Raw genomic sequence first — 27,984 nt, 5'->3', positions numbered from 1 at the left:
ACAACTCCGTTTCAACTCACTTTCACAAATCTGAAAAGCAAAGTACATTTATTTTTACAAAAGTTACAATAATAACATAATCCAAAACTTTAATATATAGCAAACAGTGTCAGGACATTTCATTCTAAATGTATATTTAACACCCACAGTGCACTCTGTTTCACACTTTTTCCCATGATACCCCTCACTAACAAGATTCTGTTGTGAAAGTTGTGAAAAGTACAAGTTTGTGTTTATATATAGGAAATGTTTGTGTCTGTAATATGAAAAATATAATCATGGATTTGCATCAATGCTTATGACTTACAGAAACAATGAAAGTATTTATCTCTCTGGAAATAAAAAAAAAGCTATCAAAACACACTTTACGCTGCTATTGCTGAACATCGTTAACACGAGCAGCAGACAGACAGTTAGCATTTAGCAGGTGAATATAAAGCAGCCAGATGTTTATCCATGGAGTTGGTGGAGAACAAACCAGAGCTAAACATACATTAGAGGTCACTACAGTGGACAGCTATTCAAAAGGTGTTTTCTTGTATATGCATGGGTTTTGATGGCATAGTTGCACATTAGCCATTACATAGGACCCTATTGCATCATCCCATACACTGCTACTCAGTGGAAAGTCAGTGTAAGTGCATTTCTCTAAACCAAGATGGACGACAGAAAGCCAGATGGACCAAATCACTCGTCGATATCTTGCCAATCCTTTTACGGAAAGCGCCCCCTGCAGGTATAACGTTGGTGACATCAAGTAACAACTAAGGAATCATATCATTCATAAATTGTCAAAGTATTGATTTTATGTTTGCAGGAAATTAGGATTAATCACCTGTCCACTAAAGTGGACGTCATGCATCACTGGCTATATTTAAACTACAATTCATACTGTTACTGCTACTGTCGTTCTTGAAAATACTTCATCTGCAATATCTTTTTGGGCCGTAAATCAATATAGGCCTACTTATGTTATTATAATGTAATTTTAAGTTTGCACATCTTTATTTATCATTTTTTCAAAATTTGCATCTCTTCAGTTCAAAATGTAAACGCATACTTTCCATGCGTTTACATAGTGGACATATAAATATTTTTTTGAAAAAACTAGATAAAAAAAAACTAAAGTTCAAATCTTGTTTTTCATGCCCCAAGAGCAATACAAACATTTGGTAAAAAAATCCTGACTGAGGTTTTCATAATTCATGCATGAAAGGGTTAACATACAAACATCTCTTCATGGTGGTAATGTTGCTTTGTGCCGCTGGATGGGCAATTGTTCGAAAACATATTCATCGTATCAACTTTGTGAAGCTGCATTCACATGGTACGAGATTTGCTCTTTGCGAACTCCGAAGTTTAGCGCAAGGCCTTGCCGTAAAAACAATTAGTTAAGTTTTGTATCTATGGTTACCTCGCCTGCTGACTTGAGTCATCTGATTGGTTGCTTGAACGAAGGTCACTGGTAAAGGAGGTCTCAGTTGAAATAATGTGAACTTTGAACGCAGCGCTTTGCGACCATTTCGAGCGATGCGACGCCGAGGGTAGTGGTTCTACGTAGTCGGGCAGCAATGCTTTCTCCATAGAAACACAACTTTTTACCGCGTATCATGTGAATGCAGCTTAATAAGATGACAATATGTGAACTTTGCGTTTTACAACCTGTTCACAGAATCAATTATTGTAGATTCAAATAAATAAAAATGAAAAATCTGATTTCTCTACCAATAATTGTTTTTGAATTGACATAAACATTTTGATCATCTCTTTTTATATGATTTTTTTTTAAAATAACTTTGGCCAAGATATTTGATTGGGTATAATAAACATGTCTGTGGTAAATGATCAGGAACATATCTTTGACCTTTCTCACTGACATGTGCTGCCAGATTAGTGGCAGGGCTGGTAATGTGGGCCATGCCTGTGTAAGGACCAGGCCCTGTTTGTTATAAACAGACCTACACGACACAATATGACAAGCCCCCTCATGCAGCTACACCTCCTCAGTGGTGGAGGTGCTGGGCATCCGCTGAGACTCGGAGGGAGCAGACTCCTCGAAGACGTCGTCCTCCATGCCTTCTTCTATGGGCTTCATCTTTTTGGAGGCCTTGGTGCCAGGAGATCTTTCTAAAAAGGAAAAAATATATATCAATTTGACCTCAATCAATGATAAATATGCAACAACCTTTTTTAAATATTGTGAACAAATCCATTTGAAATCAGACGACATTTGTATCCAACAGCTGAAACATATTTCTTTTGGATAAGATTTTAATTAACGACATCTCCCTTTAATCTGTCTTTTATTATTTATTATTACATATATTTTTTAATATATTTAATATTTTTTAATATTTTATTGTAATTCTTCATTGTGTCATATAATAATAATAAACAAGCTTTATTTATATAGCATTTTTCATACAGCACGTGCAGCTCAAAGTGCTTTACAAAATGACACATCACAAGTTAAAAATAAACAACAAGAAATTCCCCTCAGATCAGACGTTAAGACCTTTGCAGATAAATGCAGCAAAATATAACATTTTAACAGGTTAAGAGACAAAAGGAGGTAAAAGGTATGATAATACAATAAAATGCAAAAATATAAAACCCTGTAAAATAAAGTGAACATATAGGTACAACAGAAAAAAAAAAAAAAAGATAATAGTAATAAAAACGTCACAATTCTAATAAAGGTTAAACGATTAAAATATTTCAAAACAAACGTAAAAAGACATTTTGCTATTAAAACTGTTCAATAAATAATATAAGATACAACCCTTTAAAGGTGGGGTAGGTAAGTTTGAGAAACCGGCTTGAGATACACTTTTTGTTATATTCCATGGAATGCTCTTAACATCCCGATAGCAATGAATATCTTAAGTGCTTTGACAAAAAATCCATAAAAAATGTCATCTGTGGAAGCCGTAGTACTGTAAAAAGCACGACCAATCATTTTAGCCGGCCCGGCTAAAATAACTGGATGGCCTACCTGCCTGTCAGCCTTCCATCTGTGCACAAACTTATCTCGTGCCCTCATTGGTCACGTGCGCGTTCGTGTGTGTTGGAGGAGGGGCTCTGTAAGGAAGTGGCAGATTTTTTCCGTTCTTTTTGAATTTTCAAATTCTAGCGCCCTCGAGCTGGTTTTATGGGCTCAGAACAGTCTCATAATACACACATGCACACAGAAGGATTGACACTTGTACTTCATGATCCGCAAAAGGATTCACACTTGTATTTCCGGATCCACACTTGTGTTTGTCAATGCACACACAAATGTGTTCCGTTTCATATACATGTAAATAAAATCCAAATACAGAAAAAAGTTTTACATATGTATTTTTGATCCTCACATATTTGTTTTCCGTTTAAATCCCCTGCACCTACAAACACAAACCGCTTTCTGTGCATGGATCGCTGTGCATTCGTGTGTGGCTTTTTTGAGACTCCCCTGGCGGTCACCCGATTCGTACTTGACAAATTTGAAACTTACCGGTCATGTTTCAATAATAATAATAATAATAAGAAGAAGAATTGTGTAGCAGAGTTTCCGTTAGCAGGTAATTACCGGACTATGACCGGATATGGCTAATAACACGGGAGTAAGGATCATCTCTTTTCCTCTCTCCCTCCCTCTCTCCTGACAGCCCGTCAGTTTCTCATGCAGCTCGCTAAAACTTCACTCGCGTTTATGTCCATATCGATCAGATCCAGCTCTCCTGATCGGCCTTTATAGAGAGCACCGATCAAACTATTAAGAGTGATTGGCCGATAATGACCGGCGGGGCTCCCCCTGTTGACAGTTCACTGTCTAGCACTGGCTTCGTAGTGCACTGATCGATTAGGCTAAGCTAACCTGTAGCTGCTCCCTCCACACTCACAACAACTTCATACAGACATAAATAAAGCCGCTGTATTCGCCATACAGGAAACACACATTTAAAACGGTTTTGCCTGCCGTTTTTGTGTACTCAAGCATTCATTAATGGTTTGGAAAGTGGCACTGTACCTTAATAATATAAAAGATTGTATTTGCGTGCATTTCCTGCTCGGAAAGTGGCAATGTACTGAGAGTGGAGGTGTCCTGAGATTAGCGCCTGCAGGCAGGCTCCATGGACCTGTCAGCTCCGGACAGCGCAAAATGCGTACATGAAGCGCTACGTCATGGACGCAAGCAATCTACCCTCGTGGGGGCGCGCTCATGTGATTGGCTTAGAATTGAGGAGACATCTGATTGGCTATAGATAGAAAAAATTACAAGTACGAATCGGGTCACCGTCAGGGGGGTCTCAAAAAACCCACACACGAATGCACAGCGATCCATGCACAGAAAGCGATTTGTGTTTGCAGGTTCAGGGGATTTAAACGGAAAACAAATACATATGTAAAACTTTTTTCTGTATTTGGATTTTATTTACATGTATATGAAACGGAACACATTTGTGTGTGCATTGACAAACACAAGTGTGGATCCGGAAATACAAGTGTGAATCCTTCTGTGTGCATGTGTGTATTATTACCTACCCCACCTTTAAGACCTATAAAATAAATAAAACAATATAAAAGTAGGTAAATAATAAGGACAAAAATACCATTTAAAGTGGGGGGTTGCTAATAAAAAGCTAATCTAAAAAGATTTGTCTTTAGCTGGCGTTTAAAAATGTCCAGTGATCTGGCCTCTCTGATATTTCTTGGTAGTGTGTTCCATGAGTGGGTTATCTGTTGTACATTTTTTGATTTTTCTCTTACTTATTCTACCTGCATTTCTTGAAAACGTATATATCCTCTGCATATCCTGAATGTGTGCAAAATAGTTTTAACGATTGACCTGAATTACATTTCTTGTTTTCTCTCTACAGTATATTGTGGTGTATGCCATATTGCTAGGCACTTTGAGCTTAGTTAAATTATTTTATTATTAAATAATTTTGTTGTTATCTATTTAAAAAAATGAAGCACTAAACGGAAGCTATATTAGTACTGTAGGCACATTTTTTATACAACATTAGTATGATTCTTTGCTAAGCTTTTTGCTACATACAAGTGGTTGCTCACTGTCTATAAGGGCTTTTTGCTCATATGCACTCAGAAATGGAAAATCCTGGCTCAATGACCAACAGAAGTGGTCACATGTCACAAAGGACATTATTTTCAAATGTATTATCAAATGTGAGTACACACACACACACACACACACATACACACACATACACGCACGCACGCACACACACTTGCACACACACACACACACACACACACACACACACACACACACACACACACACACACACACACACACACACACACACACACACACACACACACACACACACACACACACACACACAACACACACACCAGCCCATAGGGCGAGTGGATGGACGGGTACAGTGGATGTGTTTCCATTACCACTGACAGTCACTGCATTAGAACTAAGAGCCCTGCTGAAAAGAGAAGCTGCTCTTCAGGACCAGTGGCGGAGCTGGGGGGTGGCTGAATCCTGGCCACCCTATTGGCCACCCCAAACACCCTCACCACGGGGGCCCAAACAATTTTAGAACATTAAGAAAAAAAAATGTAAGTAGCCTTTCATCATTCATCAAGAATTAACATTAATAGGACGTTATATCGATAATGTACTCACTAAACTTACAATTCATTTAACTTATTTTCTTCCAAAAGTTAATTATCCAAAGCCTCTGTACACCCCCTTCTATTTACATGTAATGGTTTGGTCCTGCCTCCAAACGCGGTGCAGCACTGCCTGCACTTTCTAGCAGAGAGTGAGAGCATGTGAGCAGGGATGCTAGTACTTACGTGTGTAGTATACCATGTCTCAACGGCTTACAAAGTCAGGCTTTCAAAAGAGAAAAGAAAGGAGAGAAAGACAAGAGAGGGCGACAGTATGTCACCCAGTTTTTCAAAAGAAAAGGTGGGTGTGGTCCATGAGTGGTGGAAATGTGTCTGTTAGCTAAGCGTAGTCCATTGTAAATAATAATTGTTGTGTTTTTTTTTTACTAAGCTGACATTAAGTACTGTTAATATCTATACAGGTTTTTAATGTCACTGCTCTTTTAGCTGACATTTAATAAATGCAGGTACATTTTTAGCAGCTATTCATACTAAATCAGTTGTCCCTCCCCCTGGTGCCAGGACCAACAGACCCATCTTTAGGCTCAGCAGCCCTGTCCCCCCAGAATGCTGAACCTGAACCAGCTTTTCTCCCAACTGAAGGAGGTGAGCAGCATTGTGTTGAATGCCACTTAACATATCTGAAGGGAGACTGGAATACAAAATATATATATATATATATCAAAACAAAAAGCGAACATCTAATTTCAATTACACATTTCAAACACAGTATTTTTCCACATATTTAAGTTATATTTATTTGGATTTATGCATTCATGTTGAGAATGTTCCATTCAAAAACGTTATTATTAAAAAGGCATTTACAAAAGATGACTATTGAGATCTATTGTCAGGAATGTTAGTCTTATATCAAATAGTGAATTCTACTGCAGCAGAATGTTGCACGTCTGCACAGTGTTATATTTTCACAGCTCAGTGTCAGTAAATACTGTGCAGTTAGTATTGGACTACAAGATAGATGCAAGCCTGTACAGGTAGAGTTATGTAAAGCATAAATGAGTCTGTTGGGTTCAGGAGGTGTGGTTACAGCAATTGTGCTTGGTTGGCGTGGCCTGTGCCTGGTGGTGGGGCCCAATGTGATATCTTTTCATGGGGGCCCAAAATCCCTGGCGTGTATGGCCAGAGGGCAGGACCTACTGTATAAACACATTTACTACCCAATAGCATTGTGAGGCTGAACAAAAGGACCTTTTGACTATGTAAATGTAGTCTTTTAAAAAACCAAAACATTTACTGACTTTTTTAGGATAGCTTAAAGTAATGTTGTAAAATTACAACCGGGGGCCTTACAGGGTTAAGGGCTATTGTTTATTGTTATTTACTTTAAGATGTTTATTCTTAACCAATAATTTAATTTTAAAACTCTTATTTAAATGATGTGTGTGTGTCTCTGTTTTCCTGATACACTGAGAGAATGAGCTCATAGTGCTGCTGATCACCATAAGCTAAACAGTCTGTATATTGCATTACATTTGGATAATGTAAGCTTCGTTGGTACTTTGCCAATAGTTAGATAAACTGAATATTATTTGATTTATTCCACCACTTAATCCCAAATAATGTAGAGGTGTGTTGTAGGTGCCTTAAATAACCCCTTATTTTCTAGTGAGATGTATTTGTATGTTCATATAATAGTGATTTCAATGCCACCCCAAAATGATCACTGGTTCCATCCTGGCCACCCCACTGAAAATGTCCTGGCTCCGCCACTGTTCAGGACTAAAAGCATTTTGAAGAGTAACACTACTGCATGTGGTTTTAATCTGTTTCCAGGCTACTACATATACAAATATTTTTGGGGGAATATTAATGATTGATGTCACTTGGGTTTAACAAAAACTGTTTGTAGAATGAGGAAGTGGACATCTTGAGATAAAAGCTGTCAAGAGCTTATGCCAAGATGAAGTAGCTTGCAATTCAGTAAATATCTCATGTACATTCACGTCTATTCCCACTGGCAGCACATAGACTGGTTTCATTTAAGTGGGCTACTTCAGCACTGCAGCATTGCTCTTCCATTAAAGTTTGGGTAATCGAAAGGGACAGAATGAAAAAATAAAGCAGCAGGAGTGAAGATATGCTGAGCTCTAAAACATCTTCCTGATACATTTCCATATGTTTCCATATGCACCACTACTGATTGTGCTTCAGCCTTTCTGTGATAAATATGTAATCTTCAACCCAATATGAAGTTATCAGGTGTAGTTCATCAGACTTGCCAGAGCCCAGGTCCCCTTTGAAATATATGCTTGACAAAATATTCTTCCCTTAATATCAGAGGCGGACAATATGTCTGATATGTCATCTTATGCTACACTCCCAGGTGTATATCTGCCCCTTAAACACACAATGATCCACTCTTTACTGACTGAACCGATAAGCATAATATAAATTCGTATTTGCATATGGGTATCTGGTTCTTGGCATTTTGCATTTGCTTCTAACATGTAACTTTTTTTGTCAGACAGTTTATTGATTTTTTATCTTCACGTTCATCTGTATATTTGTCTTACTCTCTAATGCTGGTTTATTTGTATTTCTATTTTGAGATGTTTCTATTTTAGAATTGTTTATTTCTACTCTTTTAATTTGTTATTATGTGCAATGCCTTGTTTTGTTTTATGCTGCTGATACGAAAACATTTTCCCAAATTGGGATTAATAAATTACATTTTATTTTAACTGAGATTTGGTTCCCAATGCTAAAGCAGTTTGCTACAGGGTGTGGCTACTTTGTACGATACGATATGATCAGACAAATATTAATTGTGATTGACAGATCAATACCACATCTTTGGTTGTACTAAAAGACATTAACATTGGTGGGTTTTTTTTATCCATTAAGAGCATTTTGTTTAAATTATGTGTTTTGATGGCCAGAATTATCAGCCCAATTAATATCATAGCTACTGTAGCTAGCATGATATATTTGGAAGCACCTAGCTAACCAAGGTATAACACACGTTAGCTGGTAAATTCTCCAGCTCCCCCCTCTCGTCCAAGTACGGTCACCTCTGGTTCCAAAAACTAGATGGCTGGGCCAAAATGCTGAAATCAAGGCTTCAGAATGGCCCAAAAACCAATGGGTATGTCACTGTGACAACATACACCTCTTTTACAGTCTATGGTTAACAGGAAGTCCGCCAAACGTTGAAAACATTTTCTTTTTTCAGGCCAAACTGTTGTACAACTACCTTGTCAGTCTGTAACGTCAGTTGGGCCCAAAAATACTTTCCCCATTGACTTACGTACATTAGGAATGAGACATCTGTAAATCATCATACTATTTTTATGAAGGCGAGTCAACTACAGAGTACAATCACTTGAAAAGCCACAATATATATCATTGAGGCATAAAAGTTGTAAAAAACTCTAAAACTGAATGCAGTTATTTTCCCTATCCATTAATTTGATTTGGACGGAGAATGGAGGCAGGACCCAGTTCTCTTTATACATCCATGTTTTCAAAAGGGAAATCAATCAATGGAATTATTTACTGTAAACTGGTGTGCTGTAACAGAGTATTGGGTAACGGTCACATGGAAAGACAATAAAACATGTTGTATGATAATGTGACTTACGTGATGATCCCGCAGAACCTCTTTGAAGAATCTGGTTCAGAACATCTTCAGTGTCGCTGGTGCTCGCCATACTGTTCCTCATCTGCATCATAGACAGCTGAGAGCATAGGCTGGGCTGACGGTCCATCTTCTTCAACGCCTGGGACCCACCATCATCATCATCATCATCATCATCATCATCATCATCAACACCACCGTCATCACAATCATCATCATTATCAATAAAAGTGTGCATAGTGTGTAAAAAAAAAGTTTTTCGTTAGAAGTGGACCCACCTTGTCACTGAGTGTGGGGTCATTCAGAGAGTACAGTTTGTTGGTGATGTCTTTGCCAATGAGGTACCTGAACACCTCATTGAGGAAGGTGTCTGACTCCAGGAAGAAGGTGAGCCTCTCTCGAGTCCAACACAGGTACTTACAGTTCTCCTCTGCCACGATGGTCACCTGTTCATCAGACACAGAAACATCTGAAACTAGAATTGGATGAGCTCTCCAATCAGTAGAAAAACTTCTGATCTATTATTCTTTTTACCACTGCAATCATTAACCTGTTGAGCCCTGAGCCTGTTTTCCAGGTCTCAGGCTCGAAAATGACATTCCCAGAACAATTGACTATATCTTCAATTCTAAAAGGGGTAAATTAATAATCTTTTTTCTCAAAGCAATGATAAACCCGTGAGTTGGATGTAGAAAAGTCAGAATCAATATAGATTCTTTTTATTTTAAAGTAAATTCAGATTAAACATAGTAAAAAAATGTAAATGATAGTGTCCGTCCAAAAAAAAAAGATTACTTATAGTGAAAACCACCCTTGAATGATGGGATAGTAGACTAAAAGCTTTAGGAATCCAAACTATAACATATAATAAGTACCCTGTATCAAGATTGATGCAAAACAAGTTACATTTGACCTTTTTAGAGAGATTTAGAAAAAAAACCTCACTTCTTGGGTCATTTGGGTGCATTTTCCATATCTCTGGAACCCATCGGTCGATTTTGATGATTGACATCTCTTTTTAACCGTTAGAGCCAATAGAATCGAGGGGAAGTTCTTAAAATCCATCTAAACATTACCCATTGGTGAATGAATGATGCGTAGCCAGAATGCCCAAAACCGGAAGCTGTCATACACTCTCGTAGCTATCATAATGGCTATATATGAAAACTCAGTTTTTGCCATAAATATGACGATGGATTATCAGTAATCATTTCAAAGTGACAGACACATTGGATTAACCTATGGATTAACCTTCAGCAGCGTTTTTATCGTTGTAATGCCATTGAACACAACTTTTGATCAGAACAACAGCAAAGGTAAGACAATGTCCCGTTTTTGCTCCGTAAAGCTAAGTGGGTATCACACATTACTAGGTGTTTAAATGTTAAGAAGCCCTGAGACACAGTTTCGTGAAAGAAAACCCCGCAGCCCACGCAGGTTAAGGTGTAGATTGTTTCCCTTTATCCAAAAGATGTTATTCATACCTGAAACTTCTCTCCTCTGTGCATCTCAGTGGACCTGAACTCTGGAGAGTCAATGAATGCATTTGTATAGATGTTGTGCAGGAAGTGGCTCCTGTATGATACCTTCATCCTGTCACGCAGAAACAATATAGTCAAATTTACAAAGAAGATATTCCATGCACATTTTATTCCAGAGAAAACGTTCACTTCAAATCCATTTTGTGGAATTAGGGTTTTGTGTTGGGGTTACTGTGAAATCTCGTAGATATAGAGGCAAACAAACTTGACATACTTTCCCTTGAGGAGAATGCTGAGGCGTTCGTCCACAGAGGTCTTGTCCTCTGCAGCGTAGGCCTGGCCCTTCTTCAGAGTCTGGATGGTGCAGAACTGTCCTGTGAGCCTCTGGAACAGAGCCTCCTTCACATGCAGCGGCTCAAACATCCGCTTGTAGAGCGACCGAAGCTCCCGGTCGATCTTGATCTGACAGAGCAAAGACACAGCCTTTACGCATCTTTCTTTTGAGAAGTTAACACAAAAAGCAAACTTCAATAAATGTTGAGGAGGTGTCTACCTCAGCGACTGCTGGCAGTATAATGAAGAGTCAAGTACAACTACCAATATCTGAGGCTAATATATTTGGGCTATGTTGTATCCAGCAGATATCCAGGCCAACACTTTGTCTTCTGTCACTTGCTAATTGTTGCTGATTAGCACCTTGACATGTAAGAATTTACTTGGAGATGAGAGATGACTACATCTACATACAATTGTTTCACAAGCAGTAGTTGACAAGTTCATTTTAGCAAAGAAAAAATCACTGGTCTACCATGCTGTGTGGATCAGGTCCTTCCTACATTCAGGACAGGGTGGTTAAATCATACACTCCAGCTAAGAGTGGGACCCAAGATACCCATCAACAAAAACACACATGTTCGTTATCCTGGCTCCAAAATGATTGAATGTCTACACATCTTCTATCACAGAATAAAAACCCTGCTGTTAAAACTGCACCTTGGCCAAAAATAAATGCACTTTACTGTATGTTAAACTTACTGTTGAAAGGTTTGACTTATTAAACACTTGTGTAGTTGCAGGATTGTTGCCTCTTTAAGTTTGCTTCTTCATGATTGATTGCACCTATTGTAAGACGCTTTGGATAAAAGCAGCAGCTCAATAAAAGGTATTGTAATGTAAAAAGTCCTGTTCTGCTCTCACTGGAGGCTCTTTACTTACTCTAACCCCTCGGTGGCAGCGACACATTTGTTCTGCATGTCATTACCATAAAGCAGGACCAAATGCAGGACGATATGCTGCTTCCTGCCTGAGCCAGTATTTTCATTCAGTGAAACGGCCTGAATGTAAGGCCACGTGAATGATGATGCAGAACTCACCGGCCTGCGCTTGTACAGCAGGAAGAACAGATGCATGAAGTTGACGAGCAGAAACACCACGTTCCACACCATCACATCCAGGTTGCAGCGGTACAGGGTGGCCCACACGATGAAGAGAGCGCATCCTGCCGGGTCAGAGACACAGAGCACACCGGGTTTAGGGGAGGATACATTTTGACACTGAATGAACTACTTCTCAAATCAAAGTTCAATATTTCAGTCATGTTTAGTATCCATTCACTGAGAAACATCATGTGTAGCTACTGTATTGGTCATTTCTAGAAGTGAATTTACAATGATCACCAAAACAAATGAAGAACCAATACAGGATTCAGCACAGACATGCAAAGACAAGGAGTAAAAGAAAGAAATATAACGAAGCATTACACAAAAATAATACAAATAAAAAAGGCAACTTATTTCCATAGCAGCCCAAATGCTGTTTTTAGATCACAGAATTGTGAATGATTAGATAGACATCCACAAGTCTGGATTTAAGTTTTGAAGCTCACGCTATAGACCTTTATGTTAGAAACAGTAAGAGAAACATGTCAATATGAGTGTGACTTGAAGAGGCCCAATTATTTTAATTTCCAGGTTTCATATAAGTATTTAGTGTCTCTCCTGTGACATGTCTCCATGCTTTAATGTTCAAAAAGCTCTTTATGTTTCTCATACTGCCTGTGCTGCAGCACCTCTTTTCACCCTCTGTCTGAAACCAGAGCCCAGTCTGCTCTGATTGGTTAGCTGGCCAGCTCTGTTGTGATTGGTTAACCGCTTTGAGATGTTTCGCCCCTTAGCTTACAATGTGTTGGAGCACTAGCCAATAGTGTTACATAATGATGTCACTGTTACAGAAGTAAACAAACGTACACACTATAGAAAAGGGAAAACCCCAAACTTCATAATATAGGGCCCCTTTAAGCAAAAAGTTTGTAAATTGATCAGAAAGGTTAAGAATATGTGTAAATGAACACAATAAAGAGTATATTTGAAATGTCAATATATACAAATATTATATTACTGTATGATTTTGTTGGCTCCAGAGTAGTACAAATTAAACACACATGGTCTAAAAATAGATAATTTGGCTCAAACTGTTACAATTTATTTATTTATTTATTTCCCCTTACACGATGAACTACTGTTGCTCTGTAAGTTTACTTTTCCTCTTTCTGTTTCTGTTTCTCTGTGAAAGCCTCTGAGACTACCTTGTGCCAAAAGGCAGTATAAATAAATGAACTGTAAAAAAGTCCCATATTTACAGCTGCTTCCTGTCTCCTCTCTCCTTCCAAGCAGAAGATAAACATGTTGGAAGTGCTTTTTCCATCCGCCATTCTCTCCATCTGTCGCTGCACAGAGCCTGCCTCAGCTCAACAGATCCCTCTCTGAGCAGGACAACTTTAGAACAATCCTCCAAAGGTTAGCTCAACTGATCTTTCAAGATTCAAGATTCAAAGGCTTTATTGTCATAGGCACAGTAGCTACTGTACAGTGTTGTTATGGCATTGGAAAGCTTAAGTCCCAGGTTCAATACAAATAGTGAAAGACTATGTTGCAAGAACAATGTGCAAGTAATGCAGATTAATTTAACTTTATACATCCAAGTTTTGCACCTTCTACACAAAGCTATCTGCATGGCTTTACACCAATACTGCACATATATGTAGTGACTGCTTTTTCGTCTTTTGTTTTCTTAGTTATGTTCTCTGTATTTTATATGTTTGTGTTATGTGTTATGTATAACGTTGCTGCCTTTTTGGCCAGGTCAGCATTGAAAATGAGATTTTATCTCAATGTTTTTATCTGGTTAAATAAAGGTTAAATAAAAAATAAATAAAAATATTGTACTTTATATATAAAGGTATATCTATATTTAACCTATATTTCGTGTAAATATTGGTATATTTTCCGGTTATAATATTTTTTTTTTCGGTTATTTTCTTACAATTTACCTTCTTTAACTCTGTTTATGTATGCACCATATAAACCAAGGCAAATTCCTCGTATGTGTAAACCTGCTTGGCAATAAACCTGTTTCTGATTTTGACATGTCAAAAAGTGCAGTGTGATTGTAAATGGAGTAAATGGCTTGTTGTGGTCATGATATACCAATATGTGGGTCACTTGTCACTAGAATAAATGTATTGTTAGCCAATGTTCCCTGCTTCAGTGTTATCAGCACAGGAATGGCCTGAGCGGGGGGGGCGGGGGACAGACCTGTCATGAGCAGGAGGCGCAGCAGGATCATGTGCAGGCTCATGGTGCTGGGGAGGGCCAGAGCCAGCAGCAGGGCCAGGCTCCCCAGGTGGAAGAGGAGGTGGTGCGCCTGGTCCCATTCTGTGCAGGAGGTGCTATTCAGCCCCGCAGCCGGGACCCCTGGAGAGGCGGAGGGGAAGGAGGGCAGCGTGGTGAAGAGGGGGGGCAGCGCCGGGGTGGAAGACATCCTGCGGCGGGGTCACCTTGAAAAGTATAGGGTGAGGTTAGAGAGAATGTGGGTAGAGGAGGATGAATACAGGTCTGAAAAAACCTGCTTCTACTTGGTATGTTCCACATCTAACGCTCATTACAGATATTATCACCTTATAAAGTTGTTATGTTAAACATGTTAGCAAACTGTTTCCTTTTGTATGCCTCCAGCAGCTTTCAGTAACTCCACCTGAAGAATGTGTAGTTTTAAATATCCTTTCAGTCTCAGTTCAATCGTCACAAAAACATAATTTGCTTACTTTTGCAGCATTCATGCAGCAGAAGGTACATGAAACATCCGATCATACCAATGTGGGGGGGGACTCACAAATTATTCCTCCTTGTTGACCCACTAGCCTTAAAGTCACACCATCATAATTGCCTTTTTGTGTTAGATATTTCTGGATCTTTTGATACAAACCAGATAAAAACAAACAGTGTAGGCTTACGGCTTAGTTAATTGTATATGTTGTATATTTTTTACAACTGTCTGAAGATATCGCATCGAATCATATCGAAGCTTTTTACTTAACATAAACATTACATATTTTCTTTAACTATCATATACTTGGTAAAAAATAGTTAATGTACCCAGTAGTGGAATGTAACTAAGTACACTTACTTAACATAATTTACTTCAGTATAATTTACTTTACTTTACTTGAGTACTTCCATTTTCATGTACTTCTACCTCACTAAATTTCAGATTGAAGTGTACTTTACTGCATTGCATTTATTTCATACTTGTTACCTTTTACATAAATACATGTGTTTATGATAAATGTAGTACCAGCAATGTACTCACCATTCATCAGAATTTGCTCCATATTGACAAATTACAACATTATACAACTCTTATATTTCTAATGAAAAACAGAATAATATAATATTCCATAATAATACAACACATTTATAAGATGCATTCTGCACAATGAGTACTTTTGATACTTGACTTTCACATTGTAATGGAGTATTTTAAGACTGTGTTAGTACTTTTACTTAAGTAGATGATCTGAGTACTTTTTCCATCACTGCACGTCCCAGTGTTCCTTCAGATACTACAATAAGCTGCATTTAATGATGAATTGAAGGAGATCACATATTTCCATTTTGTTTGTTATTTCTCTACGTAGACGACATACCATTCTCCACTATGCATGTAAGAGTATCAGCTGCTGTGTTCCTGTCTGATGTGACGGGGCTCTCATGTTATAAATAGCAGTGGGATAAACACCCAGCCTCTCAGAGGAATATCTCACAGCTTCTACTTTCTGACGGTTCTTCAAAGTACAGAGAGGAAAGCGTTACTCACCGTTCAGCAGCAGAGCAGGAGGAAGATCTCTGGGAGACTGAAGCAGTGAGGGGTCTGTAGGCTGGACCCTCTGAGGGGGACAGACAGGGGGGGGGGCGGGTGTCAACATTCCACGCAGCTGAAAGGGAGAGACTAAAATGGGCAGGAAGGCGACAGCAGAGCACGTTCAGGGGCTGAGAGCTCCAGCAGGGGGGGACAGAGCACACTGACCCCAGATCTGTCACTCGGACGGAGATTTCAAAATGATTTTATTTAAAGGTCCCCTATTATACTCTTTTTCAACAATGTTTCATATATATTCAAAACATGTCTCTGAAGTGTTAGGCTGAAACAGATCATTTTAGCATCCCATAATCCCCTCTGTTTCAGCCCTGTTTCAAAAGTGCTGATTCTGTGTCTATAGCTTTAAATGCTAACGAGCTGCTGCTGGCCACGCCCCTCTGAGAGATATTTGGTTTTAAAAAAAACAATGTTGCTCTAGGAGGAGATTCAGGTGATAAGGTGTGGGGGGGAGGGGGGGGGGGGGGGGTTACCTTGGTTGGTTATTGGCTAATGGTTACACAACCCAAAAAAACATTGTGACATTACATAGTGGCCAAAATCTGATCAGCTCATTTTCAGACAGGTTTTTATATAAATGGATCAGGACAAAAAGAGAGGGAATCTGTATTCCTGAAACTTTCCGAATCTCTTTAGGGACACATATTTATGTATAAAAGACATGAAAAAGTGGATTTTGCATAATAGGTGACCTTTAATGATCTGCCAATACAAAGGTATTTTGTATGGAAATCAACATTCCAAAATTGTATTTTTATTGTTATGCATAATATATAATAATTAATAGATGCTCATCCTTAAGATTTTTTTAATTATTGAAGTCCTTTTTGAACACACTTTGGGTGATTAATAAAATAAAATGTAATTAATATTAACGTGGTCAACTAAATATTTTATTCCTGCCAGTATTATCTTGTTCACATTGTTGTTGGACGGGCGAAGGTTACACAACACACAACACAGATACACACTCATGCAACATGTGCTTTATTTACTTACAGTACTCTCCATATACAATCAAACTTTTCATACTGTACAGCTGAAATAAAAACAGTACACAACCCACCCCCCTTTCCAGGTAACACATGCCTTTGTGATTGATAAAATACCTAAATTAAGAAAAACACAGCCACTAAACAAAACCAGAAAAAAAAAAATAGATATAAAATATTAAAAAAGGAAATAAAAAGAAAAAGAAAAGAAGGATTCAATTTTAATACATATAATCAATTAAAACCCAAATGAATAAAGGTGGGTCTTGAGTTAAATAATAAAAAATGCCTCGTGGGTCTTCGTTTTTGTGTTTGAATAACAAAATTCCATACATTAAAACAAAGTATAATTTATTTTTCAGTACAAGACACAAATAATAATTTACATGGCACAATATTACATTAACAAAAGCCAATCACCAAGCATAATTTTCCTAATTAATCTGAGCCTTGTGTCATGAGCCTGAACACAATAATAATAATAATAATAATGCATTTATTTTAGGGAGTTGCAGTAGTCAATGCGGGAAGTGACCAGGGTGTGAACAAGAATGGCGGTGCTCTTAGGGTTAAGGGACGGGCGGAGGCGGTTCATGTTGCGTAGATGGAAATAGGCAGACCGAGTGATATTACTGATGTGAGATTTGAATGAAAGTGTCCCGTCGAGGATGACACCCAGACTCTTAACCTGAGGGGAGGGGGAGACTGAGTTGTCTATTGTAATTGAGAAACTGTCAGGTTTGGTTAGGGTGGATTTTGTGCCAATGAGAAGAACCTCGGTTTTATTGTCGTTAAGTTTGAGAAAGTTAGAGGAAAACCAGGATTTGATGTCCTGTAAGCAGTCAGACAGGGAGGATGGAGGGAGGATGGTGGTTGGTTTGGAGGACAAGTAGAGCTGGGTGTCATCCGCGTAGCAATGAAAATGGATGTTGTGTTTACGGAAGATATGGCCAAGAGGAAGTAGATAGATGATAAAAAGAAGAGGCCCCAGGACAGAGCCCTGGGGAACACCGGTCGTGACTGGAAGTGGCTGTGATTTGAAGTGGCTGTGATTTGAAGTTTTTGAGTTGGATGAACTGAGTGCGGCCAGAGATATGACAAACACACTTTCCTCAGTTATATCCACTACTTTTTCTCTGGAAAATCATAAAACATTGTTGTGTGACTACGAGACACAGAAACATTGTGGTGATTGTTTTTTCTCTTGATCAATATGTCTAGAAAGTGCTCAGAGCTTACTTCTACATCCAGTCCTGGAAACCCTTTCACTTTCTTTAATGAAAGACAATCCTATTCTACGATTCAGCTTTCATAAGTAATATAATTAAATATATTTATACCTCAAAATGACAATGATGTTTTAATTGCACAGGGTTAGAAAGCAACAGTTAGGCAGGATAAACATTGGCAGAAGAGCAGCTATAGGTAAAGCCATAAAAATGAGACACCAAATTATTTACCAATAATTATTTTTATTGGAGTCATATTAATGGTCTTTTAATGGATTTAATGGTCAAGTACTTATAGCTGTTCCTTCTATATCAATACAAATGTTGAGTCAGTATGCACCACACCAAAATGTCACTGACTGCATCAATAAACTGTCGTTTGTCAATTAATTAGCTTTAGCAATAACTTTAACAAATTGTCATTATGTATTTACCAAATATTAAACAAATGACAAAAAGACACAAGCGTCCCAAAAATGTTGAAATCTCTCCTTAATGTTGACAGGATCAACAGATCAGTTCTATAGAGCTGTTAACGTTTTCTCAAACTGTCTAGAAAGAAACTAGCTACTGATATCCTTTTCCTGCCAAATAGACCGTGTATATGGAGGAAATACCTTCTGCAGGTTTAGCAAACAAGAAGAAAGTGGTGGATACTTTATAATTAGGCCTCTTGCTTATTTAATCTCTCTTTAAAACTGTAGATTGGTGATTCATCATTTCAACGTACATCACATAGCATCTGAAATAGGCGGGTCCTCCCTGATGTCACGTTCCTGTCAGGTCTTTTTCCAGCGATTGTAACCTTTCCCGCTGAAATCACGTGACCCCAGTTTACACGTAGTAGCAGCCCCCTCGAGAGTATCCTCTGACACGTGTTGAAGTCTGCCAGCTCCACCTACATACTTTACATGTTGAGGTCTAATAATGTGGGCAGATTAAACATAACAACGCTGGAAACACACTAATCCAACACAGTGCAGATAACACCTGTTCCTACATGCAAGGAGTAACTTTAGTGTTTATGGTTTACAGCAGTGTGTGTGTGTGTGTGTGTGTGTGTGTGTGTGTGTGTGTGTGTGTGTGTGTGTGTGTGTGTGTGTGTGTGTGTGTGTGTGTGTGTGTGTGTGTGTGTGTGTGTGTGTGTGTGTGTGTGTGTGTGTGTGTGTGTGTGTGTGTGTGTGTGTTTAGGCAGTCTTTGGCCCCTGCACCGGCACTTGCAGGAAGACATCTGCCTTTTCTAATTCGGTCCCTGGCATGTGACAGTAACTGGGCAAGCGCAGATCGTAGCGGTGGCCGGAGCTGTCGAAAGCCTTGTCGTTGAGAGAGTACAGCTTATCTGTGATATCGTTGCGCACCACCAGGGCAAAGATCTTAGCAATGTAGCGATGTTTGGCAAAGAGCAGATAGAGTTTCTTCCTCCTCCACGCCACATATCTGCAGGGGTTATCGGCACGCAGCGTCACCTGTGGAGAGGCAAACACACAGTAAATGATAACAAAGAGGTGAGGCTGACAGGAAACACGCTGCCAATCATGTGTCAGTCAAAGGAGAACTCCACTTTATTACAATGTGGGTCTTATCTTGTAGTTTTGCCCATAGTTTAAGCAATGGCTGTGATCGGGAACAGATGGTTGTAATAGACTGGACATATCCTTTAATGGGAAAAGATTACATTGAATCTGAGGCAAAAGGTAGGATAAAGAGAGTAGTGCAGTGTGGGCCGGCTTGGAAGTTATCCTCACAAAAGGTTCCCGTCAAAAAGCAATGTAATATTTCATTGGATTGGGTTTCTTAAATACAATCCCAGTATGTAAATAGCTAAGAAAACTACATGAAGGTAACATGACTTCACATCACCACCGCTAAGCTAACACAGCTAATGTTTTTGACATTATGACGTTACTGGTTATCAACCAACATTTTTAAGAAGCTTTAGACATTAACCAGTGGGGTTTTTACTGACTTGTTTTATGTCCTCGAACAAAACGAGGGAATTGTGTGAACCACAGACCTTACTTCAGAAATCTAATTAAAGAAACCTTGAAAAACCACTGACTTCGAGACGAGCGACCCAGAAATGCTATAATGGAAACTCATATCAGGGTTTAGGACTCATTCCTTCTATAATCCATAACAATGTTAATTATGAAAGTCTGATAATTCATGGAAAGGACAGTTTTGTTGGTATGCATGGACAAACATTTGAAAAATAATTGATATTGGCCGCAAAATGCCCCAAAAGATAAAAATAAACGTTCTAAGATAAACTAGTGTGTTCACGACTAGTTGGTGAGTTTCTAATAACATGAGCAAGTGTTGAAGTATCCAGTGACCATTCACAAGACCAGGACCGTGGCTCTCTAAAAATAGAACGCTGTTATCGTAAATGCTTTTCATTTAACCTTACGTGTTTCATGACGACATGTCAAATTTGCTGTTGTGACGAAGAAAATAATTGTAACAATATATCAGAATTTGCACACACACACAATAATGTTTATAGGAACCATTTCATTTACTAAGATGTATTGGGTAAATACAGAATTTGGTGTGTAAGCCTTATCCTTAAATCAGTGTAGTATGCTTTATTGGCATGAATGTAACAAATTAGTCATTTAGGTTAAGCTGATGGTGTCATAAAGATCTATGAATCTAAAATGTGGGTTACAGGCATAACAGTGTATGGTTGCAATGACATTCCTGAGTTATTAATAACTGAGATGTGTTTTAAATGTTTGTGTGTTAAATTGACCTGGAAAACCCCCTCCTCCGATGGTCGGAGAGAGTCCCACTCAGGTGAATCCAGAAACTGGAAGGGGTAGATGTAATGCAGGAACTCTCCGTTAACCGTCACACAGACTCTGTAGGAGAACGGAGGGACAGGTGAGATTACTCATCCGCCTTCCAATAGGAAACAATATTAGAAGAAAACAGTCAGGGTGGGGCTTAAAGTGCAGCAGGAGTGAAAGTCAACACAACAACTGTACACACAACAACACTGTGTTCGTACCCAGTTTATCAGTGGGATGTCCATGCAATTGCTTGAATTACTTTTTGGTTTTCATTTAGGTTACTTTCATTCTTCCTAATTAAAAAAAACATTTCATTAACAATTATTTATTCTCTCTAGTATTTTTTTGCACTTCATTTAATATTGACGTAATCCAAAAGTAATCAAAAGTAATCAGGTTAAATGACTTTAGTATGTGCAAGTGTGCACATATACCTGTGTGTATTTGTAGTGTGCGTGTAATAAAATATGTATAAACAGAGTGGAAAACTGAATCTCCCCCTAGGGGTCCAATAAAGGTTCATCTTTATCTTAAAGGGCCCATGTCATGCTTTTCCTGTTATTACCCGTCCCCTTGTGAAGGTGTTTCTGCATGTAAGCGGTCTGCAGAGTCACAAACCCTCAAAGTACACCCTGTAGCGAGTACAACTCTAACACAGAAAAGACCTGTCTATGCTGCCCCAGAACGCCTCGTTGGACATTTCTCTTTTTCCATTTGTTTCTTCTGGGAACCACATGACGTAATGCGGTTCCCGGAACCAAAATGGACCAATCCGCGGAGCTCCTCACACACCAGGACCTTTAGCGTACATTTTCAACTAACAGGGAGTCCCATTGACTTGCATAGAGCTCCCTGGTTGGTAATAGACGAGTTGGGATCGCGGAGAAATGCTCTCCGCAGACCCATTCTCACAGCGTTTATAAACCTTTTTCTTACTCAATATCAAGCCACACTTATTGTTTTTACTTCGGCTGTGAGTGTTTGTGTGTGCTCAGGATGAGTTTCGCGCTGTCTCGCTGTATCGCTGTATCGCTGTATCGCCGACCCGGAAACCACACCAGTAAGCCAGCTCACTGAGCAGCGAGCCTCGCAACGTCCCGACCAATCAGAGCACACTGGGCTCACAGGGAGGGGGGGCAGGAGCTCCAACAAGCCGTTTAGGACAGAGAGTGAATACCTGGTGAATACACATACTATACAGAGATCAGCGACGTGCAGTCAGGGGAGGCAGAGCCTCACCTGTCATACTCCAATGTAACGGAAAAACAACTAAAGAAAAACTAAATAGTAATAATAATAAAATGTCTCCACTGATCTGTGTTGTAAGTGTGATTTCTGTATGATTCCAATCGCTTTTTATAGTCAAAATCAGCAAATTGGCCAAGCTCCGCTACAACTACATGGGAGCGATGAGGAGTGAGGCAGGGACGTGCTCTGCCTCACGTAAGCCCTCAGTAACTTGCTGGAGCGCGGGCACTAATGTAGCGCGGGCACTTATTTTGTGAGCGCGCTCAAGCCAGGCTCATTTGCTTACTGTGAGGTAAGGTGAGGCACAGATGAGCTCTGCCTCACCTCAGATTGCGTCACCCCACAGAAACTGGCTGGAAAGCGGGCCCTAAGCGCATGCCTGTTACCATCTCACTGTAGGTCACCAATGTAATGTTTGTAGATCGCTTTATTACATTTATCCTGGCCATCCATAGTCTCTAAATAACTTATTTCACGTATATATGATATTTAGGCTCGCTGGTCTCATCATACAACGGCAATGAAAAAAGCACCAGGAGAGGCAGCCATAACCTCTGCCGCACTGAAGGGCGCGGACGTGAGCCCACAGGTTCTTGTTGCTACTGTAATTCTACGCAGAGACGGTAGACGCAACAACAAACTAGACTTTTGTTTTGAAACTAGAGGGAGATAAGGAGGACTTTTACAAAAAAGTAATAGAGATTGTTGTCCAGAAGGATAGCATGGACTTCATCTTCAAGTCAAGGTAAGACCACAACTGTAATGAACATGGGATCTTACTAAGAAAGAACAATCCAATATTTAGATTTTGGGTATCCTTTTGTTGAACGGTCTGTTTAAAATGAATCGAAGCATCAGACTAAAAAAGCTTTTGAAAATAACCGAATATTTCGATTAAGGTCAAAATATAATATTTGTAAATCTGACTCTGAAAGAGTCAGTGCCTCACCAGCCATGAACCTCACCGCACGTCACTGACAGAGATGCTGTATGAGAAACCAATGTGATTTTGGAAAATTGCACAATATAAATCTATTCTAGTAGACCTCAACAATGGAATTATGATCAGTAGAAATGGCCATGACATGGGACCTTTAATATTTTGATACTCAGATAAGCTTACTGATGACATTTTACTAAGTTGTAGTAATTGTAACCGAACCAACCAGCTAATGCTCCTGATGGCAAACTAAAGTGTGGGAATGTTAATGCAAAGATTGACAGAATCTGCCAAAGAATAATACCTTGTGATGTTTAAATATGCATCCCTTTTAAAAAAGTTTCTGCTGTTGTAAGAGGACATAAGTCCGCTTAAAAGAACCATACAATTACAAATGTATATTATTCACCACATTTTCTGAGTTAAATGTTTAAACAGACTTCATCTTAACTAACACATGTTAATTCATTTTAAAGATGTTTTTATGATGAAATAAAAACACTATTTCCTCCCAGAATTGGATATGTCAATTATTATACAGTAAACAGCATTGCTAATCACCAATGAACCCAGTGGAAAATCAGAAGCACTAGTGCATATAGCAAAGTAAGAAAATTACTCTAGATGGAAAATAGTGAAAAATATCATTTTGAATTCCACTGTAAAGTATTTAATTTTACTTTGAGTTCATTATTGCATTTAACATGTATATATTTTATTTATTCCTGCATTTAACTTGCACCATTGATTCATTAGCATTAGCATTTATGTTGTTTCTCTTTATGTCTTAAAAGTATGTTGCTCTGTTGGAGGAGCCAGAGACTTCAGACTCTAAACTGCCAACAACTATGAAGTAGCTATTGGGCACATGACAGTAACACTTTTTAATCTTTTAATATTAGAATGCATTCTATGCTGTATTGTCTTGGATAAAACACAGGATGGCTTTAATGGGGACATGTTTACACCTGCATTTCTAGGGGGAGGGCTGAGCTTGGGCCCCCTATGGCTCCCTACAAATGAAGAGTCTATGATAGCATAATTTGTGATAGATATCCATTTGTGATAGATACTAATTATGTTTTTTATGTTAGTTTGTGCACTAAAAAAACTAAAAAAATGTTGAACTGTGTCATATGCATCCCCACAGAAATGTTTTAAAATGTTTCTTATGATGCACAATTTATTTTGTTTGTTGTTAGCCTCAGTGATGTAAAGTAACTAAGTAGATTTACTGTACTATTAAGTACAATTTTGAGGTACTTTTATTTTGGTATCTCCATTTTCTGCTACTTTTTACTTCTACCCTAACACAATTCAGAGGTATATAGTGTACTTTTACTCCACTAAATGTATTGAATATTTTGTGAATGATGTGAAATATAATCAAGTCTTAAATCAGACTTTAGTTCCACCTGCAGTATACAAAGTCATTACAACTAGCTGCACCTTTACCAGCTTTGATAACACTTTAATGATCAATCATTATAAAACATATCATATCTTAATCTGAAATGGACCAATCTGCATAATGAGTACTTTTACTTTTGGTACTTTAAGTATATTTTTAATTCAATACTTTTTTACTTTTACTTGAGTGATATTTTGAATGCAGGACTTACATGAGAATTCCTACACTCTGGTACGTTTACTTTATTCAAATACAATATCTGAGTACTTCCACCTCTGGTTAGCCTTAAACAAAACGTGCAAATAATCTCCTGCAGTGCAAAACTTCATTCAAACTTTAAATAGGCCTACAGAAAGTGTCAGACTATATTCATGTTGAAGGTAAACACAGGTCACCTGCCGGACAGCAGCACCGACAGCTTGTCTATGGCAGTCTTCCCCTCCACGGCGAAGCACTGGTCCCTCTCTAGGGTGTGGATGTCTCCCTCACAGCAGGTCACTATCTTCCCAAAGTGAGTGAGCGACACCCCCAGCTTCTTAAACATGCAGTTGTAGAGCTCCTGGAAGTCCTCACTGAGGGACACCCTCCTCAGTCGGTAGGACACATGCAGCACCTGTCCCAGACACACCCCGAACAGGGCGAAGCTCCACAGGAAGGAGTCCGTGGTGCAGGGGTCCCCCCAGGCCCACAGGGTGGAGCAGAAGAAGCCCAGGGTGAGGAAGGTGAAGAGGTAGAGGAGCCCGTAGAAGCCGCTGCCGCCCATGAAGCCGAGGAACAGGAGGATGTTGGCGAGGTGGAACACGGAGCCCTCCGCGGACTCCCGCCACGCCTCACACAGGGGCTGCCCCGCCGCAGCCTCCACCGTGAAGTTCAGAGCCTCCACGTCCAGAGGCTCCATGTCCATGTCAAGTGAAGAAAACTACCAGCACATTCCACACAGAGTCACACAGGGGCCATGGGAGTGACAGAGCGGAGGAACACGCGCAACATGTCCCGAGTGTTCATCTGACTGTGTGAAAAGCACCGAGGTAACACCGGAAGTACCCTCAGTAGAAGGACAAAACTGACCGATACTTTTTTTCTAAACTCGTGTTCCCATAAACAATTTGACTCTTATATTTCATATTCTAGGTTTTGGGCAACAAAAATAATTGTATTAAACTAGAATCAAACAGTATGTTTATTGCATACCCAACTTTTTGTAAGGTTGGTAAATTAGTTGACTTTGGCTATCAGAATATATAGGCCTATTATGTTTCATTCTGGTTCTATGGCGTAAGGACACAGGTCACGCAATACATTTAAAATGTTCAGCGGGCTCTTTAAACCTCAATCAAAAATACTTTTATTTTGAAAGTCAAAACATCGTATTTCCGGTTTGAATGTATCACTGTGTAGCTTGACCATGGCTGGCCTCAGTAATAAAATATGATGTGAATATGATAGCAGGGGTCCCCTTGATCCTGCTGTCCTCCTGATTCTAAATGTGAACTGTGATGTGTTGGGGGAAATGAAACCAAAAACCAATGAAAAAAATGATTAATTATGAATAATAAGTGTTAAAGCTGCAGGCAGCGCAAGTGAACATATTGCCTCTCATAAATCAGAAATATGAAGGGTTAATGTGAGCCTGCTAAAGGTGACTATTACTGTTTACTGGTTGGGAGAAAGTGAGTGTGGGTGATATATCTGGGGCAGCAGAGAATCCCAAGTGTATTTCACGTCAGACATAAGGGGTCTGGCCCCGTTTTCGGATGAGGGGTAATGACAAAGGAAAGCAGAGGAAGGGCATCAGCTGCCAGCTTTTGAGCTATTTTTATGAGGATGAGAGAATATAACAGAACTGTTGCATGTGTCTGTATATGTTTAACAAGCAAATGGATTTATCTCCCTGCATAGGACATCAGACCTTTTAGAGTATTTCCACTCACGGACTGATTGAGTGTGTCTGCATACCTGCTTTTAAATTGAGAGAAATCAGATAGCCACCAGGTTTTGGGAGTAATGGATTACATGTAACTGGATCACGTAATCAGGATACATAAAAGTAACTTTTTCCTTACAGTGACATAAAAAAAGGTGTGATCAGATTACCCAAAAGTTATAAAATAAAGCGCATTAGCTTTTGTAGTATTTGCTCATTTGTTTCATTGTTGGTCTACTTCCTGAATTTGCTTAATGAAAGGCAGGTTTTTCTTTAAAAAAACACATTTCTAAGGTTACATTGTTCTGTTGTCTTACATAATACACTTACAGTAAGATTTGATATTTCTTTTGTCTTGTATTTATTTGCATTGCATTTGATATTGACGTAATCCAAAAGCAACGGAAGTTAATCAGGTTACATTACTTTTATATTTTATATAACGGAATACATGTTTAACTAACCCTCCCAACCCTGATAGCCACATATGACAAAGGGCCAAGCAGCACTAATGTTGGTGTGCATATAAGGAATGATGTTTATCACTGTTAGGAGCAGATGTGTCCAATCACACTCCACGTTCTCCCAAACACACTCGTGAGAGACACACAGCAATAATTAATCCGAGCCATGGCTGCCAGTCCTCTCTTATTTTTAGCTCTCCCTGGATAGATCTCTTTGGGTTTTGGGGGGGGCAGTTGCAGGGTTTCATGCTGCAGCCAGAAGGTCTCAGGTTTCATCTCACACATGACAGCTATCAGTGTGTGTGGGAGGGTGACTTTAAAAGTGCATACAGGAACAGTTTGCCTGTAAACATTATAACCTAATCTGAGTATTTAGATAAAAAAAGTTATGTAACCTGATTACTTTCAGGTAATTTTGGATTACTTCAATATCAAATGCAATGCAAATTGATAGAGAAAACAAATATATATCAGATGTTTTTAAATTGTTAAAACATATTATGTAAGACAACAGGACAATGTAACCTTAAAAATGTACAGTAGCCTATACACCAACAAGGAAACACATGAGCACAAAAAAGCAGAAATAAAATCTGAGCTGACAGGAAATGCTCCGTTTTAGTTTAATACACACAGTTAAGCTCACACACACTATTTTATGAACATATAGGTTCACCTGCTGAATTAAAAACCGAACAAATGAACCAAAGAAATTGAAACCATAAAGCAGATTCAGGCAGTAGGCGTATAGATTCACATTTCAAGTATCAGCCTACAGAACAGTACAGCTGACAAAGAGATAACATCTGATCCTTTTACAACAAACACTATATGCTCATTTTAGGTTTTTAATAACAATGTAATCCTGCTAGTAATCCCCATTTTTTGAAATCTAACAATAATCTGATTCTGTCTATTACTAATGTAACTGTAAGGGAATATAGTTACCTTTTTGTGTATCCTCATAATGTAATCGGTTACTCCCCTCGCCTGGTGTTGAACCTTCCTAACTCTGCACTCTAACCAAACTGACTCCTTTCCAATACTCCATTAC

The 27,984-nt window shown here is 38.9% G+C and overlaps 2 protein-coding genes across 2 annotated transcripts; both read right to left on the bottom strand.

Annotated features, from left to right (window-relative positions):
* Window positions 1-15: 15 nt before the first annotated feature.
* On the bottom strand, window positions 16-15,942 carry bves (blood vessel epicardial substance). Its single transcript, XM_034115540.1, has 8 exons — window positions 15,868-15,942; window positions 14,307-14,548; window positions 12,087-12,211; window positions 10,988-11,175; window positions 10,717-10,825; window positions 9,511-9,678; window positions 9,236-9,374; window positions 16-2,127 (listed from the first exon to the last, which is right to left on the bottom strand). Exons 2-8 carry the CDS (start codon window positions 14,530-14,532, stop codon window positions 1,994-1,996), a joined length of 1,089 nt encoding a protein of 362 aa, XP_033971431.1. The 5' UTR covers window positions 14,533-14,548; window positions 15,868-15,942; the 3' UTR covers window positions 16-1,993.
* A 3,393-nt stretch (window positions 15,943-19,335) lies between these two features.
* popdc3 (popeye domain containing 3) lies at window positions 19,336-25,511 on the bottom strand. The gene is made up of 3 exons (XM_034115651.1): window positions 24,938-25,511; window positions 20,904-21,012; window positions 19,336-19,614 (listed from the first exon to the last, which is right to left on the bottom strand). Exons 1-3 carry the CDS (start codon window positions 25,444-25,446, stop codon window positions 19,336-19,338), a joined length of 897 nt encoding a protein of 298 aa, XP_033971542.1. The 5' UTR covers window positions 25,447-25,511.
* Between the last annotated feature and the right edge of the window lie 2,473 nt (window positions 25,512-27,984).

Source organism: Trematomus bernacchii, unplaced genomic scaffold (genome assembly GCF_902827165.1).
Source record: "Trematomus bernacchii unplaced genomic scaffold, fTreBer1.1, whole genome shotgun sequence".
NCBI lineage: Eukaryota > Metazoa > Chordata > Actinopteri > Perciformes > Nototheniidae > Trematomus > Trematomus bernacchii.
The sequence above is the reverse complement of the archived record's forward strand: the minus strand, read 5'-3'. Positions and strand labels throughout refer to the sequence as shown.

Bases quoted from the DNA above. Each gene is read 5' to 3' on its own strand.
- bves (XM_034115540.1), bottom strand. From the start codon at position 14,532: ATGTCTTCCACCCCGGCGCTGCCCCCCCTCTTCACCACGCTGCCCTCC. The intron at 11,176-12,086 runs GTGAGTTCTGCA...TTGCTCTGTCAG, and splicing joins TGCTGTACAAGCGCAGGCCG to ATCAAGATCGACCGGGAGCT. The intron at 10,826-10,987 runs GTATGTCAAGTT...TCTGCGTGACAG, and splicing joins AGCATTCTCCTCAAGGGAAA to GATGAAGGTATCATACAGGA.
- popdc3 (XM_034115651.1), bottom strand. From the start codon at position 25,446: ATGGACATGGAGCCTCTGGACGTGGAGGCTCTGAACTTCACGGTGGAG. The intron at 21,013-24,937 runs GTGACCTGTGTT...GTTCTCCTACAG, and splicing joins TCGGTGCTGCTGTCCGGCAG to AGTCTGTGTGACGGTTAACG. The intron at 19,615-20,903 runs GTCAATTTAACA...GCCTCTCCACAG, and splicing joins CGGAGGAGGGGGTTTTCCAG to GTGACGCTGCGTGCCGATAA.